Raw genomic sequence first — 18617 nt, 5'->3', positions numbered from 1 at the left:
AGATATCCATAGGGAAAAAAAAAAAAGAACCAATCCCTGCCTCACACCATATATAAAAATTAATAAATTCAAAATGGGTTGGAGATCCAAATGTAAAAGCTAAAACCATAAAGCTTCTAGAAGAAAACATAAGAGAAAACCTTTGTGACCTATGTGATCTAAGGCAAAGATTTCTTAGGTAGGACACAAAAACACAAACTATAAAAAATATTGATAATTGGACTTCATCAAAATTAAAAATATTTGCTCATGAAAAGACACTGTTAAGTAATAAAAGACAAACCATCAACTGAAAGAAAATTTTATTTATGTGACAAAGGACTTGTTGCCAGAATATATAAAAATTCTCAAAACTCAGTTTAAAAAATAGGTCAAAGATTTAAACAGTAACATAACCAAAGAAGATATATGAATGGCAAGTAAGCACATGAAAAGATGCTTAACATCATTAGTGATTAGGGAAATAAAAATTCAAGCTACAATGTGATACTACAATTCACCTATTAGAATAGCTAACAGTTAATAAACAAAACCCAAAGAACTGACCACACCAAATGCTGGGCAGGATGCAGAGCAGTTAGAACATTTGTATGTTACTGGTGGGAATGCAAAATAATATAAGCCACTTTTGATAACAGTTTTGCTCTCTTTCTTTTTTTTTTAACAAAAGTAAACATGTACTTACCACATGACTCAGCAATCCCATTCCTAGATATTTGCCCACAAGAAATGAAAACATATACCTATACCCACACAAAGACCTGTGCGTGAATGTTCTAGCAGTTTTATTTAATAATAGCCAAGAAGTGGCAAATGGATAACAAATTGTGGTACCTCCGTATAATGGAAACTACTTAGCAATAAAAAGAAACTGCTGATACACACATAAACATGGATAAATCTGAAAAGCTTCATGTTGAATGAAAGGAGCCAGTTTTAAAAAGGCTACATACTGTAAGGATTCCATTTATATGCCATTCTACAAAAAACAACAGAAATCAGATCAGTGGTTGCCAGGGGCTGTGGGTGTTAGAAATGTCCCATTTAATTATTGTGCTGGTGGTTACACTATTACAGACATCTGTCAAAACAAACAGAACTGTTCATTCAAGAAGAGTGAATTTTACTGCATGTAAATTATACCTCAAACCTATTTTTTAAAAAAAGAATGAAATAATGCCATTTGCAGCAACATGGATGGACCTAAGTGAGTCCGTGGATGGACTCACTAAGTGGAGTGAGTCAGCCAGAGAAAGACAAATATCATATGATATCACTTATATGTGGAATCTAAAGAAATGATGCAGATGAACTTGTTTACAGAACAGAAACCGACTCACAGACTTAGAGGGCAGGCTTGTGGTTGCCAAGGGGGAGAGGCGGGGGAGGGATGAAGTGGGAGGTTAAGACTGGCATATGCACGCTACCATATGTAAAACAGATAATCAACAAGGGTCTACTGTATAGCACAGGGAACTATACTCAAGACTCTGTAGTAACCTATTTGGGAAAAAAATCTGAAAAAGAATAGATATATGAATATGTATAACTAAATCACTTTGCTGTGCACCTGAAACTAACACAACATTGTGAATCAACTATACTCCAATATAAAATTTTTTAAAAAAGAATCAATGTGTCCTTGTGCTGTTGACATCATTTCCCCCTGGGGGGTTTGATCCTCACCTTCTCTCTGGGATATTTGGGGAGCCACAAGAGAAAATTGCTGTCGATTAATCGATCACCTGTTAAGTCTCAGGCCCACCTTCTAGAAACTATTTGATCCTCATAACAACTACCTGAGGTGGATGCTATTCTTGGCCTCGTTTACAGAGTAGAAATTGGGGCCCAGGGAAGTTAAACAGCCAGCCAGGAAGGAGCCAAGATGAGGCTTAAACCCACGTAAGCCTGACCCCGAAGATGAGTTTTTGAACACCCCACTGCTGGATGCCGTCTGATAATTGTGACTTTCTGTTTCCCCCCACACACACCTTTGCTTCTTGTTCCTTCACCTGGGTCCTCACAAATTCAGGGAATTCCCTGCACACAGACATCCTTCCTGTCTCTCAATCACTTCTGGCTGGGATGCCTAAATTCTGCTCTAGCATCTGGAGTCGACCTGACTGAATTCGGGCCCATGTGGGGTGACTCACACCTGGGAAGAGAAACCCCAGAGTCAGACAAGGTCAGTCATCCGCGCCCACCAAGCCCGGTGAAGCTGCACCTTGGAGCAGCGGTCTGGACCCTTCTGTGGGACCAGAGCAGCGCCCCCTGCTGGAAGCCTGTTGCAGGTGAGCAGAGACGCCGGATTCCAGGTTGCACCTGGACTCTCCAGGTGATGCCAGGCTTTCAGAGCCAGCAGAACTCGGCAATGGCTGGTGGCGTGGACCTTCCCTGCTTCAGGGAGGTGAACCGGGCCTCCTGCGCCGGCAGCCAATGCGGAGGCGGTGATGCAGGCACCCGCACTGCAGCGCCCCAGGAGGCCAACAGCAGAAAGGGCAAGAGGAGCCCTCCTGACCTCCGGACGGCCTTCCAGGCCTTTGCGGACCCCAGCACTGGTCACTCCTCCCACTGCAGGCGGTCTGGCTCTTCTGGGTGCCAGTGGGCATCTGGGCTGGTTTGGAAGGGGGTGCCTCGGGCAGAGTCCCTTATTTTTGGTCAGGGTCTGTGGTGGACCCTACATAGACGTCACATGGAGCTGATCTCCTGGGCTAGGCTGGGGAGCAGGTGGGAGGCGAGGAGGTGGTGGGGCAGGGAAGATGCGCAGGAGTCCCTGTGAACACACACAGCGCCTGGCACTTGGCAGGCGGGGTGAGGGGTGGCAGGCGGTGGAGTGGAGGCGATGCCGCAGACCCATGGGGGAGGACCCTGGAGCAAGCACAGGGGTGCAGGAGGCATTTTCACACATTCCTCAGCTTGCAAGCCTCCCCTCTTGCGTGGTCAGGCACGTCGTCTCCATGCTTCCTACCCGAGTCGACAGGACCGTGACTTCCCTTCTCCAAGCAGTGGCCCCAGACCCTACAAACAGCCGCTGGCTCCCCACTTCCTAGAGGCTCCATCCCAAACTCTGTCCCCTCCCCCTCCCCACCTGAGGGCCCTTCCTCTTTTACCTGGGTCCTGCCTGCCCTCTGATGTCCAGCTGAAGCTCTGCGTCCTCCAGGCAGCCTTCCCTGACCATCCCACTTGTGCTGATTTCCCTCTCCTAGGAATTCCACAAGCTTCGCCATCCGCACCTGTCACCTGGCCTCCGCCCAGTGGGTCTGCCTTGTTAGACGTTCACCCTGTTCCTCTGGTCTTCTCCAGTGGGCCGTGTGGGCAGCACAGGGCCTTGTACTCCACAGCCGGGCACGGTGCTGTACCCCAGTAGGAGGCGTCTGGTTGCAAAGAGACTTAAGGAAAGAGGGGGTTTCCCAGGAGCGCAGGGGGACCGCCATGAAGCCAGAGGCAGGACACGCCCCAGTCATGACGAGGTAGGCTGTTACCGCCCGCCCGCAGCCCGCCCAAGACTCTCAGCCTCTGTCTGCACTTTCTACATCTTCCCTCTCATCAGCCTCGTCTGCTTTAGTCTGAAATGTCAGTGCCCAGCCTCTGGCTTGAAAATCTGAGCCCAGGGACTTGCCTGGTGGTCCAGTGGTTAAGACTCCGTGCTTCCACTGCAGGGGGCGCAGGTTTGATCCCTGGTTGGGGAACTAAGATCCCGCATGCCGCAAGGTGTGGCCAAAAAATTAAAAAATTAAAAAATCTGTGAGTCCAGTGCTCACAGTGGAATAAGGCTCTAATGCCCTACGCCTGGGGGCTGACAGGGAGAATCTGATGGACTCCCGGGTCAGGGGACTTCCTGGTGCCGTCACCAGAGGCCAGCAGGGCAGGGTCACATGAGCCGTTCAGGGGCTGGGACTTTGAGGAGTTTGGTCAAGTCCTCCAAGGAGGGAGTGGGGTTTGCAAGAAGTGGGGACATCCCCGGTACAGGAAGGAGGATACGGAATAAATGCTGACGGACCGCAGGGCCAGGGCAGAGGCTCTAGGTCGACCCCTTTACTTCTGCTCCTGCCCTTTCTGGCAAACCGGTCAAGAACTGACTGCAGCCTTTTCGGAATCCTGTTTATTTTTCTCACTTGCTCACAGAAGTGGCCAAGAGGTGCTGGGAAGACCTGAGTTCTAATCCAGGCCCGCCGCTTACCAGCTCCGTGAATTTGGGCAAGTGACAAAAGATTCCTGAGCGTCCTCATCTGCAAAATCGAGGTTATGGGAATAGTCATGTGCAGTCGTGTGTGCGTGTGTGTGGGCTTGGGGGGCAGTTACCGGTGCGGCTGGAGCTGAGAGTTTAGCCGAGTGCTTGGCACCCATGTGGTAGGGACCCTGAGAGGCATATCTTTTCATGTTTTTTTTTTAATAAATTTATTTATTTATTTTTGGCTGAGTTGGGTCTTCATTGCTGAGCGGGCTTTCTCTAGTTGCGGCGAGCGGGGGCTACTCTTCATTGTGTTGTGCGGGCTTCTCGTTGCAGTGGCTTCTCTTGTTGCGGAGCATGGGCTCTAGGCACGCGGGCTCAGTAGTTGTGGCGCAAGGGCTCAGTAGTTGTGGCTTGCAGGCTCTAGAGCACAGGCTCAGTAGGTGTGGCACACGGGCTTAGTTGCTCCGCGGCATGTGGGATCTTCCCGGACCAGGGCTCAAACCCGTGTCCCCTGCATCGGCAGGCAGATTCTTAACCACTGCACCACCAAGGAAGTCCCTCTTTTCATGTTTTACATCAAACCTTCATGATGTAATCAGGATGGCCGGCCACTGAGTAATTAACAATGTTTCTTTTCTTTTACACTGACACATAAAGTAGATGCATCTTATAACTAATGGCATCCTAGATTTGGTGAAATATCATTACCGATTGTGCTGATCTGAGGCAAACTGCAGTATCTCCGGGTAAAAATGTCCCCATCAGCTAAAGGGGGACAATGTCCCTCCTTCAGCCAGCCGCTATGAGGCTAAAATGAGGCCACGTCCGTAGACAGTTTTGACGTTGCCCGGCCCTACCCTCCTTCCCTCCTGCAGGCACCACTGATGGGCACAGGTGGGCTTGGGGCAGACAGAGCGGTCCCGAGCTGGGAACTTGTTTGTTTATCTGTGGAGAGGGAGGCCTCAGCACCGAGGGCCAAGCAAATATTTGCAGTTATGGATTAACTCGAGGTCCAGGCTGTCATGGCGGCAGGAGGGCGACCTTGCAGTTTCTCGGCGGTCCACCCCAGTAAGTCCCCTTCGAGGCAGGTCTGTGAGGGGGGCCGCAGGAGGGTGACCAGGGCTGAAGGTGGACTCTTCTAGCCAGGGTTTGAGAGGCTGGCTGGAGCTTGGGGTAAAGGAAATCTGGGCTCTGCCACCGGCCAGGCCAAGGCTCTGGCTGGCATTCCTCAGGCTGGGGTGCCTTGGTTCCCAGGGGCCTTCCTCCCAGACTTTGAGGGAAGTGGAAGTCGACTGAGGGCCTCCAGACCCCAGAGCCATCGCCAGAGGCAGCTTGGAGCCCGGGGCCCTCCAGGCTCCCCACCACAGCCTCACCTCTGCTTCTAAACCCTTTAAACAAATGTCAGACTCAGCCTCAGAGGGACTCGGCAAAGTGGAACATGAGGTTAGACGGGGAGGGGGGTGCCGGTGGGGAACCCACTCAGCCTGGGGGGCAGCGGGGGGTCCTAGGTTTCCGGCCAGCAGGGCTACCTCTGTGGCCTTGTGGTGCGCCTGGTGGTTTGCGGCGGGGGTTAAGGTTCCAGGCCTGGGGCCACACGGGCCTGAGCTCAAGCACTAGCTCTTCCGCTTCCTGGCTGCGGGTGTTTAATAAGCGATTTCTCTCCTGTGAGCCTCAATCCCCCACTCTGTGAAATGGGGTGACAACATTAATACCTACCTCTCGGGTGGTGGTGAGCCTTCGCTGAGATAATAGTAGCTCACGCTTACTGAGCATTTGCTATGTGCAAACCTATTCAACAGCTTTATGTAGATTAACTCATTTAATTCTCGCAATAACCCTCTGAGGCAGCAATACAGTTTTTCCATCCATTTTACACATGAGGCAACTGAGGAGCAGTTAGGGGTCTTGCCCGACAATCCTGTCCTGGCGCTGGGATTTGCACCAGGCGCTCTGACTTGGTGGCCTGTCCTCTGAACCATGTACAAATTTCTTGAAAGACACCGGGACTGTCCAATAAATGTCAGTTATTATTCTTAACCTGGCCTTTAGATCAGCAGAGGCGTCACCCCCGAATCCTCACCGAGGGAGGGCAGGAACATTGTGGGTGCACCTGCCCATCACCCTTCTGTGCCGAGTCCCCTTTGATCTTCACCAGGTCACTGCCCCTTCCACTTCCTCTCTTCACCCTGCAGGCTCGGGTCGTGTGACCTTAGCCCCATATAGACAAGGGGACGGAGGCGCCACGTGGGTGTCTGAATAGTGAACAGGGACCCCCTCACCCCAGCTTTTGCCCTGGCGATCAGCGCACACAGGAGGCCGGTTCATTCAGCTCCCACCCAGGGCCGGGGGAGGGGGCAGAGCGGGGGGCTGGCGGGGCTGCCGGAAGCTCAGAAGTCCTCCTCAGACAGGTGGCAGCAACTTCAGAATGTGGCAGCTTACAAGCCTCTTATTGTTCGTGACCATCTGGGGAACTTCCAGCACACCAGTTCCTCCCGGTAAGGCCACTCTCCCACCCCCCTCCTCGGGGACCCTCGGGGTCTTCACACCTTTCACCATCTCCCCTGAGCCTCAGGGCGAGAGGAGATGAGAGGCGGATCTGAGGGCACAGGGATAAATTAACGAGGGGAACAGAGCAGCAGGCCTCAGTTCAGGGGCTGAGTCCTGTGGTGATGGCAGGGAGCCCCCGGGGTCACGTCCTTCCTCCTACCTGGGGGGTGGGTCACAGAGTCCCCTGGGGTCTTCCCACTCCACCGCTCCTTCCCTCAACTGTGGGAGCGCCAAGCCCCGCGGCCACACAAACTGCCCCAGAGTAGCCCGTCCTCCTAAAATGCTCACCTGCTGGCCGCTACCCTGCCCCAACCCCTCCCCTGGTCCCCACGGCCAGGGGACCAGGATGTGGAGAGGAGGAGGCCAGAATGCTGGGGGAGGGGGCCTGTGGGACAGATGTGGTACCTGGTTTCTTAGGCGGCCCTCCCCCCACACCTCCTGCAGCCACCATGGGCTGTTCCTTCCATGTATGCCTCTTCCTGAGCTGCTCATCTGCCTGGCGGCCCTTCCTCCCCACCCGCAGCCCCGGTTCCCATCTGCGGTCCTCGTGGCTCCTATGTCCAGACTCAGTCAGGCACATCTTCCCTTCCTGAGGATGCCCTTCCTGGCCTTGGCATCCTCGAGCCTCTCTTGCTCACTCCTCTGCCTTGGTCCCTCCACCCCAGCTGTCCCCCTGCCCCCAAGGCAGACACCTCTCAGAGCCCAGGAGACATTCGGTGATGCTCCCTGGGTGGCAGGTCTGCCGTTGTCCAGGTGTGCCTGCCCTAGGGGAAGGGCGTGGGAAATGCTCCATGAGGGGGAGGGGGAGGAGGAGAGGGCAGGGAGGATGGAGGGACGGCGTCAAGATGGGCTTGCACAAGGTGTATCTGGAGAACAACGAGACCCATTTACCTTTGCAGTATAATAATAACAACAGCAGCAGCACGTGGCATTTGTCACTGGCTGCTCATTTCCACGCCAGGCACTGTACTAAGTGTTTTACATGATTATCTCATCCTCATTTTTTGATGAATAAACTGAAGTTTAGAGAGGTAAAAGACATGGGCTCAAGGTCACACGGAGGTGGGGCTGGGTTCGGAGGGAGGGAGGTCTGTCGGTCTCAGTGCATGCACTGTGAATGGTCAAGTGTCCTGTCCTCCGATGGCCGGCCACCTGCTTCGGGAGGAGGAGGAGAGCAGGGGAGGAGGAGAGGGTATCGGTACCTGGAATTATAATCCTGAGGGACCCAAGACGAAAACCTCCCCAGGGACTCCCCAGCCGGGCCCCCTCACTGCGGGCCCCCCACCAACGCGAGCTCCCTGTGACCCTCCCAGACTCAGTGTTCTCCAGCCACCAGCGTGCCCACCAGGTGCTGCGGATCCGCAAACGCGCCAACACCTTCCTGGAGGAGCTGCGGCCCGGCAGCCTGGAGCGCGAGTGCAGAGAGGAGACCTGTGAATTTGAGGAGGCTCGGGAGATTTTCCAAAACATGGAAGACACAGTACGGCCGCTCGACTGGGTGCAGAGCATGAGGCTCAGGGGTGGGACCTGGAAGAGCAGCCGGGGGCCCCTTGGGAGTCCTGGGAAGCAGTGGGCACCAGCCCCTTACCCTCGCAGCTTGCCAGGGGTGCAGCAGTGGAGTGAACGTCCCTATGGTCTTGGTCAGGGCACATGGGACTCCAAGAAACAGAACTCTGCAATGAGCATGAGAAGCGTCTGGGGAAGCCTTAGGCTGGGATTCCCACCCAATCCCACTGGAGGTAGTTCAGTCCCCCTCTCCACCTGCAACTGGCCACCACGGCCTCCCCTCTTCTCTCTCCCTCTGATCAGAACGCCACCATCCCTGCTTCCACCCTGCACCTGCTGACCAGGTGACCCAAGACTCCCTGATGTCTGGGCACACACACTCACTCTGTGCCTTAGATACTGCAGGGGTGAAATCTGACTGCTCAGGGGATCCAAGGAAAGGGTCTGTGTCCTCTCTGGCCCCCAGGGCCCTGTGGCGGTGGCCCTGAGGTGGTAGGATGCACTCGGTAAGGGAGGTGGCTTCCTGATACGAGGCTCAGACCCCCTCCAGCACCCAGTGCTCACTTTAGCGACCAGGACCTGGGGTTGTGCCACCACCTGGGTCCCCTTCAAGCTGTCTGTAGGCATGCCCTTCCCACTCAGCTCTCACGGCTGAAGGGGGAGCTCTGGGTGGCCTCCTCTCTTGCCCTCAGCCACCATCTCCACTGCCTCTTTCCCCAAATGGCCTCCTCAGCAGATGCCAAGATGATTTTCTGCAGGCACGGCCTGGGCACATCACACCCCTCCCGGGCCTCCCCCCACCACCCCGCCCAGGGTCTCCCAGGCCAGCAGGGGGGCTTTCGGCCCGGGCATCAAGCAGTGGATCTCAGGGACTGGTGGTCCCAGCCCAGTAGCAGAAGTGCCACCAGAGAGCTGGTTAGAAAAGCAGACTTTCTGAACCGGCAAGCTGTGCCTCACGCACGACGTCCTGCTGCACACTCAGCTCTGAGGACACGGGCTCAGGGAAAGACCAGACGCCCAGCGCCTGGAGGGATGGAGCTGGAAGCAGGCAGAGCACCCTGGGGGGAGGTGGGGATTGGGGTCCCTTCCTTTGCAGAGGCTGCTGTGGTAGCAGCCAGCGCCCAGAGGACGCTTCCAGCTGCACGGGCGGGAGACGGGGGGCGCGTATGGGATGTGGGGTGGAGATGGGCAGAGGGGCGAGGAGCCTGGCCTTTCTCAGGGTGCAGCTGCCCAGAGGCTGGGGTTGACCCCTCTTTGTGTGGAAGCCCTTCCCTTCCCTGCCCGCTTAGATGCTGCCTGTCGGACCTGGGCCAGCCCGGGGAGGGGCCCCGGGGCTCCCCATTTACATAGGTGGGCTGAGGGCCCCTGACGCCGCCCCTTCTCTCCGCAGATGGCCTTCTGGTCCAAGTACCACGGTGAGTGCGCTCCAGACCCCTGGCCGCGGTGCCCGTGCCCCTCGAGGTCTCTGGGCCGCTGGGGGGACGGGGACGGGGCCGGCGGACCCCCGTGATCCCCTCCTTACCCCTCGTCGCAGACGGGGACCAGTGCGCGGCCCCGCCGCCGGCGCACCCGTGCGACAGCCCGTGCTGCGGACGCGGCACGTGCATCGACGGCCTGGGCGGCTTCCGCTGCGACTGCGCGCAGGGCTGGGAGGGCCGCTTCTGCCTTCAAGGTGAGGGGCGGCGGGCGGCGGGCCGGGGAGCTCCCCAGGGCCGGGGGCGGGGCCGGGCGCGCAGAGCGCCGCGCTCTCTCGGCGCCCTCCTGCCGGTCCCCCGCAGAGGCTCGCTTCTCCAACTGCTCGGCGGAGAACGGCGGCTGCGCGCACTATTGCTTGGAGGAGGAGGACAGGCGCCACTGCCGCTGCGCGCCCGGCTACCGCCTGGGGGACGACCACCTGCTCTGCGAGCCCAGGGGTGAGCCGCAGATGGGGGACAGCGCGGGGCGCCCGGGCGGTGAGCAAGCCACAGTGCCGAGTCCCAGGCGAAGGAGACGGGCCGCCCCGACGGAGAGGGAGGGTGCCCTCGGCGGGTGTCCTGTCCGCTCTTGCCCTCGCTTGCCCGCCTTCCCCCAGGGGCCGCTGCTCATGTTGGGGGCGTCGCCTGGAGCAGGAGCCCAGAGGTAGCGCATCTCCCCAGGGCGGAGCGGATGGGGAGGGCACGCCTCCAGCATCCTCCTCATCTCTCTTGCCGGCTTTATTTCCGCCTTCACCTCTGGCTTCTGCGAGGAGAGACAGGAACCGTGATTCTGCCTTCTTTTCTACTTTCCTTTTTATACGTTTAAATTTCTATCAGATTTATATACTTAACACAACAGTCGGAGTTTCACAACTCTTACCATGATTTCAGCAGGTTGTTCCTCGGTGTGGATCTTCTTGCATTCACTGTGCATTCACTTGCATTCACTTGCATTCACTTGCATTCACCCTTTTCATGTGGAAATGGCGTGTCTTCTATCTCTAGGAACATTTCTTTAGTTATTTCCTTGATGGCCTGCCCTGTGCTTTCTCTGTTCTCTCTTTCTGCACCTCCTAATCAGATCTCTTTCCCCGGATTGATCTTGTAGTTTTATTATCTCATTATCTCTTCTATTTTCCATATCTTTGACTTTGTGTTCTTCTTTCAGGGAACTTTCCACAACTCTATATTCCAGTCCTTTTACTGAAAAAAAAAAACAACAACTTACTATTCCTTTTAAAGTAATTAGACATTCACAGGAAGTTGCAAAGAAATGCCTGGTGGACCTGTTGGCTGGTGGGCTTTCCTGTGAGACCATCTGAAGGCCCAGGTCACTGGCAGAACCCCTATTGCCCAGATTCTTAGGTCTTTAGGCCATTTTCTGAGAGGAATCCTCCAAGCTCATGCTTGGGTGGTCCCAGCCTGGCTTCCAGCCCCCTGGGGAGAGTAGGGGGAAGAGGAACTGGCATCTGCCCCGTCTGCAGATGTCTGCGTGACTCCCTCTGGTCAGCCTTGCGTGTCACTCTTTCCTGTGGCGGTGCCTGGAGTCCCCAGGTCTCTGATTCACCCGCTGCGGAGAATACACCTAGGGTCTTCTGCAGGGGTCAAAGAGGAGAGTCAAGCCACCGATGAGGGGTCGAGACAGAAGCCTAGGGCTCTAGCAGTTTCTCTGACAAGCTCTCAACATTCCTGCTGTAGCCCCACCTGCACAGCTTCTTCAGAGACACATGGAGGCTTCCTGGGCATTTGCGTTGCCAAGCAGCGTGCTCCCAGCATCTCCTACTACTGGCTGAGGTTTCGGCTTTCTCAGTCGGCCAAGTCAGTTACCGTGTCCCTCTGCTGTCCAGCTTCTGGAATCTTGTCGCTGTTGTTTCATCTCCATTTTGTGTCACTATGCAATCGCCCTGCTGATGGTTTCCCACTGCTTCTTGCGAGTCTAAATCTCCCAACCCAGCCTGAATGGCCCTGGTCCACCTCCCAGCCCTCCGTTCTGCTCAGTGCTCTCTCCTCTGGGCTCAGGAGCCACTCGGAGGCTCTCTGGGCGTAGCCCACCTCCGCCTCCCCATAAGTCCTTACCTCTGCTAGGAGCTCGGCAGCGTCCCAGCACGAGGCCTTACCTGTGCACCTCAGGGTTACTCCCAACAGCCCTGGGGTGTCCCAACTCGGAGAGCTTTAACGACCCGCCCAAGGGCACACCGCTGGGTAGAGATGCTGCTTGGTCTGACTCTTGCCATTGAGTGGCGCTGTTCGTTACCCGACTGACCAACCCGAGGGGCTTTGCAAGTTGATAGAATTGAGTGTCTGGGCATCATTTATCCTACAAGGCAGCAAAGGAGGCTGCTGGCAGGAGGGGGACAGAGATGGGAGGGCAGTCTCGGGAACAGTGCCCAGCGGGCACTCAGCAGCCTCCCCCTGCCTTCAGTGACGTTCCCTTGTGGGAGGCCAGGGAAGCGAATGGAGAAGAAACGCAAGAACTTGAAACGTGACACAGACCAAGTAGACCAAGAAGGCCAACTAGATCCACGGCTCATCAGTGGGCAGGAGGCCGGATGGGGAGAGAGCCCCTGGCAGGTGAGAGGAGAGAGAGGCGGCGGCTCAGCAGCTGGGTCAGGAGTCACTGCGCCCAGTTCCCGCTCAGGAGGCACCAGTGGGAAGGGAAGTGCAGCCTTTGCTTGGGGGGTGGGGGGGTGGCAGTGCTAAGGGTAGAGGGTTCCAGGGAAAGATGGTACTAACCCGATGGGAGAGGGCAGGGTGGGCTGGGCACCAGGGGCCGAGGGGGAATATGCAGGAAGGAGAGCTATAGCTTTTAAAAAGAGCTGGAAAGATAATGCTCTGCTGGTGGTATTGGAGGCAGAGACCTGGCTGAGGGGAGCAGTGTTTTGCGTGGGAAAGGGCTGGGAGGCAGGGTTGACCTCTGAGTACCTCTCCAGCCCCCCCATGGGAACTAACACTTATTTGGTCCCCATCTCTGCCAGGCACTGGGGTGAGGGGATTGCCCAGAGATCAATAAGCAGGAGACTGGCAGGTCTTGGGGAGCTCACAGCCCCCAGGAGGTTCAGGCTCCTGAACACTCAGCAACCCAATGGGACCAGAGCCGGCCGGCAGGACAGGGACAGAGGGAACCCGGAGAGGACTCCCAAGGCAGCCTGGGGGCCCCAAAGGCTTCTCAAAGGACTCGAGGACCAGCCTGAGCCCCCGAGGGTGAGAAGAGCTCTCTGGAGGCTGCTGAGGATGATTATAGGAACAGCACAGGCAAAGGCGGGGAGATACCCTGGAACAGGCAAACTCCACCAAACATGCAGGAAAGAAAATGCCAAAAAAGTCCACGCGCGTGTGACCAGGGAACCCAGGGAAGACCTATTTATGCAGCTAGTGCCCGGGGCTGTGCTGAGACCGGGGGCCCTGACACGGAGCTGCCCGAAGGCCGCGTGGTGCTGTCACTGCCCACCCCCCATCACAGGTGGTCCTGCTGGACTCGAAGAAGAAGCTGGCCTGCGGGGCGGTGCTCGTCCACGTCTCCTGGGTGCTGACAGCGGCCCACTGCTTGGAAGACGGCAAGAAGCTCATCGTCAGGCTCGGTGCGGGCTGGAACCAGGCCGGAGGGGTGGCCCAGACGGGCTGGCCAGGTTTGGGGAGCCTGGTCTCCGGGGTGCTTGAGCAACAGGACACCAGAGCCGCACAGAAGGCATCTGGGGGGAGGAGGCCCGTGTGCTCCCTCCCCGCCGCTCCTGTGGCGGCATTTTAGACACAGTGACACCAGGTAGTTTGCACGTAAGGGCTTCTCTTCGAATCTGGTGCCCAGGTGCTTACACACGTGTGTTTGCCAGTGAGGAGGTTGCACACATATTTGTGTCTTCGCTCTCACTATGTGGAGTGGCCGTGTGTGTGGATCTGCGGCACCCTGGGGTGCAGAGACCCAGAAGGCATCCTCAGGGCCACGCTTCCCACAGATGCACAGGGATGGACTGCGCGGGGGGCCCTGGCATCTGGCACAGCAGCCAGCTGCCCCCCTGCAACAGCCCGGGGCTCCCCGAGCCTAGACCCCACTCTCTACCAATTTCTGGGGGGCGGGGTTCTCTCACTCCAATCTTTATGCAAAAAAAAGAAGGCAAAGATATGTACTGAGAGTGAATGACCAGATTCACACACCCTGCCTTCACACCCAGCACAACCAGAGGCCAGTGGCCTCCAGCGGGGCTGGGCTTGGAGGCAGAGCCCTCACCCACCCTTTCCAGGAACCAACAGCCTCGCCTGAGAAGACCTCGTGTCTTGTATGTGGTCCAGATCTTTCCTCCCTGGTGGAGCCTGTGTCCGGCTGGCCCTCCTCTCTGGGTCCTGCTATTCCTGCCCCGCCCCCATCTCGGCAGGTGTCCCATGTTCTCTTTGCGGCTCTGGTCTGTGTCCCAGGTCTCCAGGGAGCTTCAGGCTTCCCTGCTGACTGCCCACCGCTGGTCACTTCCCAGGCCTCACTGCTCCGTCTATGAGCCAGTCCTGAATTGAGACCAGCGTTGTGCCCCTTTAGGACCGACACTCACGGGCTGTTGCCCCTGATAGGGACCAGAGGCACAGCCCCGTGGCCCAGGACAGTGCCGGGCATACGCGGCGACCACTCCTGCGGTCCCTCCACGAGGGCCTGCAGGAGCATGGCAGCCACGTTGGCTTCAGGGGGCCCCAGGGGAGCGAGGCTTCCGCAAGCCCACTCTGACAGCCCCTCTGCCCTGCAGGGGAGTATGACCTGCGGCGCTGGGAGAAGTGGGAGGTGGACCTGGACATCAAGGAGGTCTTCGTCCACCCCAACTACACCAAGAGCACCAGCGACAATGACATCGCCCTGCTCCGCCTGGCCCGGCCCGCCACTCTCTCGCAGACCATTGTGCCCATCTGCCTCCCAGACAGTGGCCTGTCGGAGCGCGAGCTCACCCAGGTCGGCCAGGAGACGGTGGTGACAGGCTGGGGCTACCGCAGCGAGGCCAAGAGAAACCGCACCTTCGTCCTCAACTTCGTCAAGGTCCCCCTGGTCCCGCACAACATGTGCGTCCTGGCCATGCAAAACAAGATCTCCGAGAACATGCTGTGCGCCGGCATCCTGGGGGACCCGCGGGATGCCTGTGAGGGCGACAGCGGGGGGCCTATGGTCGTCTCCTTCCGCGGCACCTGGTTCCTGGTGGGCCTGGTGAGCTGGGGCGAGGGCTGCGGGCGCCTCAACAACTACGGTGTTTACACCAAAGTCAGCCGTTACCTCGACTGGATCCACGGCTACATCAACCCTAAGGAGGCCCCCCTCGAGAGCCAGGTGCCTTAGCATCTCCCCCACTTGTGTCTGGACCCCAGAGGACACCCTTGGACGGGGGCTGGGTTGTTGAATGGCCAAGATGTTGGACATTAAAAAGGGCATGCAGCAAGCACAGCAGCTATGGCTCTGTCTGTCTTTCCGACCCTTTTCTGGGCTGTTCTGGAGGGAAGTATTTTTGGAGCATCTACTGCACGCCCCACACTTTATGAACTGAATCTTATTTACCTTCCATAGCAACTACTCTATGGGGTAGGGAGGAGAAGACCCAAGGTTTGTGGCGTCTAAAGCCGGTAAAATTTGGGGGAGCTCGCTTTATGAAAAAGAATAAAAAATGGGACTACAAAACTGGGAGAGCCCCTCCCAGGGCTTTGGAAGGGGCCTGTGTGAGTCAGGGGTCCTGACAGTAAAGCCAGCTCTGAAGGTAGAGACTGCAGCTCATATTATGAGGGAAGAAACTGAGCTTCAGGAAGGTTTGCATTGTGGAGCCAAAACTCAAACTAGGTTTGACTCCCAAGCCAGGGCCCTTCAGGCCGTCCCCCACTCTTCCTGCTGGCTCTGGAGGCCAGCATCGGCCTGTGCGGGGAGGAGCCAGAGACCCAGAGAGGTTGGTTCAGCCCAGAATGAACTCATGCTGTAGGTGGGGAAGCTGTTTAAGAACAATGCCACACAATCGTGAATAGCGGTAAGCTATTGACTCTGTCTTGACCTGACCTTATAGGCATAACTGGATGAGCGAGAGAAATCAGTTAGGATGCACCCGACAAAAGGGGAGAGTGGTGAGACAGAGCCGAGGCAATTAGTCTAAAGTCATTAAATTAGTCTAACCCTCCGTGTGCCTCAGCCAGTCACTTCTGTTCTCTGGGTGTCAGTAAAATGAAAAGATTAGATTGAGAGCAGTGGTTCTCAACCTTCACTGTACTTTAGAATCTCCTGGGGGCTGGGGGTGTGGGTGAGGGCTTTCAAAGACATCTACATCCAGTTTCACCCACAGAGATTCTGGCTTAGATGATTTAGGGTGGGGAACCAAAACACTGATATTTTTTAAACTCCCCAGGTCATTTTAATGTGTGACTAGGGGTTGAAAGCCACTGGACAAAAGGAACTTTAAGGACCTTTTCTGCTTGTGGTGCCAAGACGCTCAGGGCCAATGAGGATAAAGAAAGTACAGCACAAATCAGTCAATGGTACAGGAGGCCTTGACTTATGATTACATCCCGCTTGTTGGAACCACAGCTGCTGCTTACAGACCGGTGGTGGGGGGACACCAGGACCCACTGAGTTCTATACGTGCAACACAAGGAAAGAGGCATGGCTGAGAAGGAGGCTGCAGGATCTGTCTCCTTAGGGCCTGGGAAAGGGTAGGTGGGACTGCTTGGAGGTGGAAGGAAGCCAGGCCTGGGGCTGGAACCATCTGCTGATCAGTGCCTAAGGCCAGTGTCCCCAACACTTGCAGTGGGACATAATGGATTGAAAGAGTGACAGCATGCTGAGGTCTTTGCCCTTGTTAAAGATTCCCCAGGTGAGTCTCCTGTCAAGGTGGTAAACTAGCGTGGGAGAGAGAACTTCCGGCATCCCAGCCTGAAGAGATCTGCTGACCTGCTCTCCAGTGAAACTAGTGAAAATTATTAAAACAAACAAACAAATAAACAAAGTCTCTGGAAACGGTCCTAAGAGCAAACAAAACAAGAACAAAAATACAACTTTTAAACCAACATAAGAAAAATTGATCTGTCCGCAGAAAGCAAAGAAGGAGAATAAAAGTAAATGAGCAGCACGTAAAAATAAATGGTATTTCTACATGTTAACGATGAACATGTGGAAACCAAAATTAAAACCACAATACCACTTCCAATCACTCTAAAGAAAATGAAGTACTTAGATATAAATATAACAAACATGTACCAGATCTGTGTGATGACACTTACAAAATGCTAATGAAAGAAGTTAAAGAAGACCTAAATACATGGAGAAACAATGGAAGCCTCAACACAGTAAAGATGTCAATTTTCCCAAAATTGAGCTATAGGTTTAACACAATTCATAGAAAAATCTCAACATGATTTTTTTGTAAACCAGCTTACTATTTTATATATATATATATGTTATATATATGGAAAGGCAAATGACCCTGAGTAGCTAAAACACTTTAGAAAAAGAAGAACAAATTAGGAGAAATCATTCTACCCAGTGTCATGGATTATAATCTAACTACAGTGAACAAGATTGTGTGGTATTGGTGGAGGGAGAGACACATAGCTGAATGGAATGGGATAGAGAATCCAGAAATAGACTCACACGGCCATGGCCATCTGAATTTTTAAAAAGATGCAAAAGCAATTCGATGGAGGAAGGAGACCCTTGTCAACACATGGTGCTGGTACAATGGGGCATTGACAGGCCAAAAAATGAACACAAAAATCATGCAAAAATTAACTCAATATGGACTTACATATAAAAACTATAAAATGAAACAAGAAGAAAGTACAGTTAATGGAAACTATGGAGTAAGATGGAAATAATAATAATGGAAACTATGGAGTAAGATGGAGTAAGATGGAAATAAGGATAAATGTAACTGGGTTAAACTTATCAATAAAAAGAAAGAACTTTCAGAATAAAAAATAAACCTGACAGTATATTATTTACAGACAGCGTAAAAACAAAAAACACTGAAAGACTGAAAATGATATTAGAAATTCCACATTGATTTGAATGAAAAGAAAGCTAAGATAGTGATTTTAATAACTGATAATATGGCAATCAAGGAAAAAATATCACAAACAACAAGGATGGACATTAAATACTGATAAAAGAATCAATCATGTATAAAGGTATAATCATGATAAAATAATATGTGCCTCTAACAATATAACCTCAAAATATTTATAAGCCAACAATTGACAGAAGTGCAGGGAGAAATAAGCAATTGTATTTGGAAATTTAAAAGAACTCTCTCACAACCAATAAATTAAACAGATTAAAAAATAAATGGATATATAGAAGATTTTGGACAATAAAATTAATATGCTTTTTTTTAGCCTGCTAGGAGCATTTATAAAAATATACTGGACCATGAAGGAAGCCTCAATAAATTCCAGGGGCTCAATGTGATATAAAACATATCCTCTAGTAAAAAGGCAATGAAAATAGAAATTAATAACAAAAAGTAGTTTTAATTTATTTGGACCCTCCCCTTTTTTTCTTCATGAGTCTGGCTAAAGGTTCATCAATTTTGTTTATCTTTTCAAAGAATTAGCTTTTAGTTTCATTGATCTTTCTACTGTGTTTTTTTAAAAGTCTCTCATTTATTTCTGCTCTGATTTTTATGATTTATTTACTTTTACTAACTTTGGGTTTTTTCATTCTTCTTTTCCTAATTCCTTTAGGTGTAAGGTTAGATTGTTTATTTGAGATTTTTCTTTTCCCCTGAGGTATGCTTGTATCTCTATAAACTTCCCTTTTAGAACTGCTTTTGCTGTATCCCATAGATTTTGGATCATTTGGCTTCAGGTATTTTTTTATTTCTTCTTTGATTTTTTCAGTGATCCATTGGTGAGCATATTGTTTAGTCTCCGCATGTGTGTGTTTGTGTGTGTGTGTGTGTGTGTGTGTGTGTGTGTGTGTTTGTAATTGATTTCTAGTC

At 53.5% G+C, this 18617-nt stretch overlaps 1 protein-coding gene across 2 annotated transcripts; it reads left to right on the top strand.

Moving 5' to 3' along the window:
* Positions 1–5179: 5179 nt before the first annotated feature.
* On the top strand, positions 5180–15088 carry PROC (protein C, inactivator of coagulation factors Va and VIIIa). Of its 2 annotated transcripts, XM_057551446.1 has the most exons (10): positions 5199–5242; positions 5429–5617; positions 6579–6669; positions 8035–8201; positions 9618–9642; positions 9762–9899; positions 10006–10140; positions 12104–12252; positions 13142–13259; positions 14406–15088. In XM_057551446.1, the coding sequence occupies exons 2-10, from the start codon at positions 5573–5575 to the stop codon at positions 14981–14983; spliced, it is 1446 nt and encodes a 481-aa protein (XP_057407429.1). In that variant the 5' UTR covers positions 5199–5242; positions 5429–5572; the 3' UTR covers positions 14984–15088. The 2 variants fall into 2 exon arrangements, with proteins under 2 accessions (XP_057407430.1, XP_057407429.1); XM_057551447.1 differs by lacking the exon at positions 5429–5617 and having other exon boundaries at positions 5180–5242; positions 6583–6669.
* The last annotated feature ends 3529 nt before the right edge of the window (positions 15089–18617 follow it).

This window comes from Balaenoptera acutorostrata, chromosome 8 (assembly GCF_949987535.1).
Source record: "Balaenoptera acutorostrata chromosome 8, mBalAcu1.1, whole genome shotgun sequence".
Lineage (NCBI taxonomy): Eukaryota > Metazoa > Chordata > Mammalia > Artiodactyla > Balaenopteridae > Balaenoptera > Balaenoptera acutorostrata.
Note: the sequence above shows the minus strand (reverse complement) of the source record. Positions and strands in the feature narration are given on the sequence as shown.

Bases quoted from the DNA above. Each gene is read 5' to 3' on its own strand.
- PROC (XM_057551446.1), top strand. From the start codon at position 5,573: ATGTCAGACTCAGCCTCAGAGGGACTCGGCAAAGTGGAACATGAG. The intron at 6,670-8,034 runs GTAAGGCCACTC...TGACCCTCCCAG, and splicing joins CAGCACACCAGTTCCTCCCG to ACTCAGTGTTCTCCAGCCAC. The intron at 9,900-10,005 runs GTGAGGGGCGGC...GGTCCCCCGCAG, and splicing joins GGGCCGCTTCTGCCTTCAAG to AGGCTCGCTTCTCCAACTGC.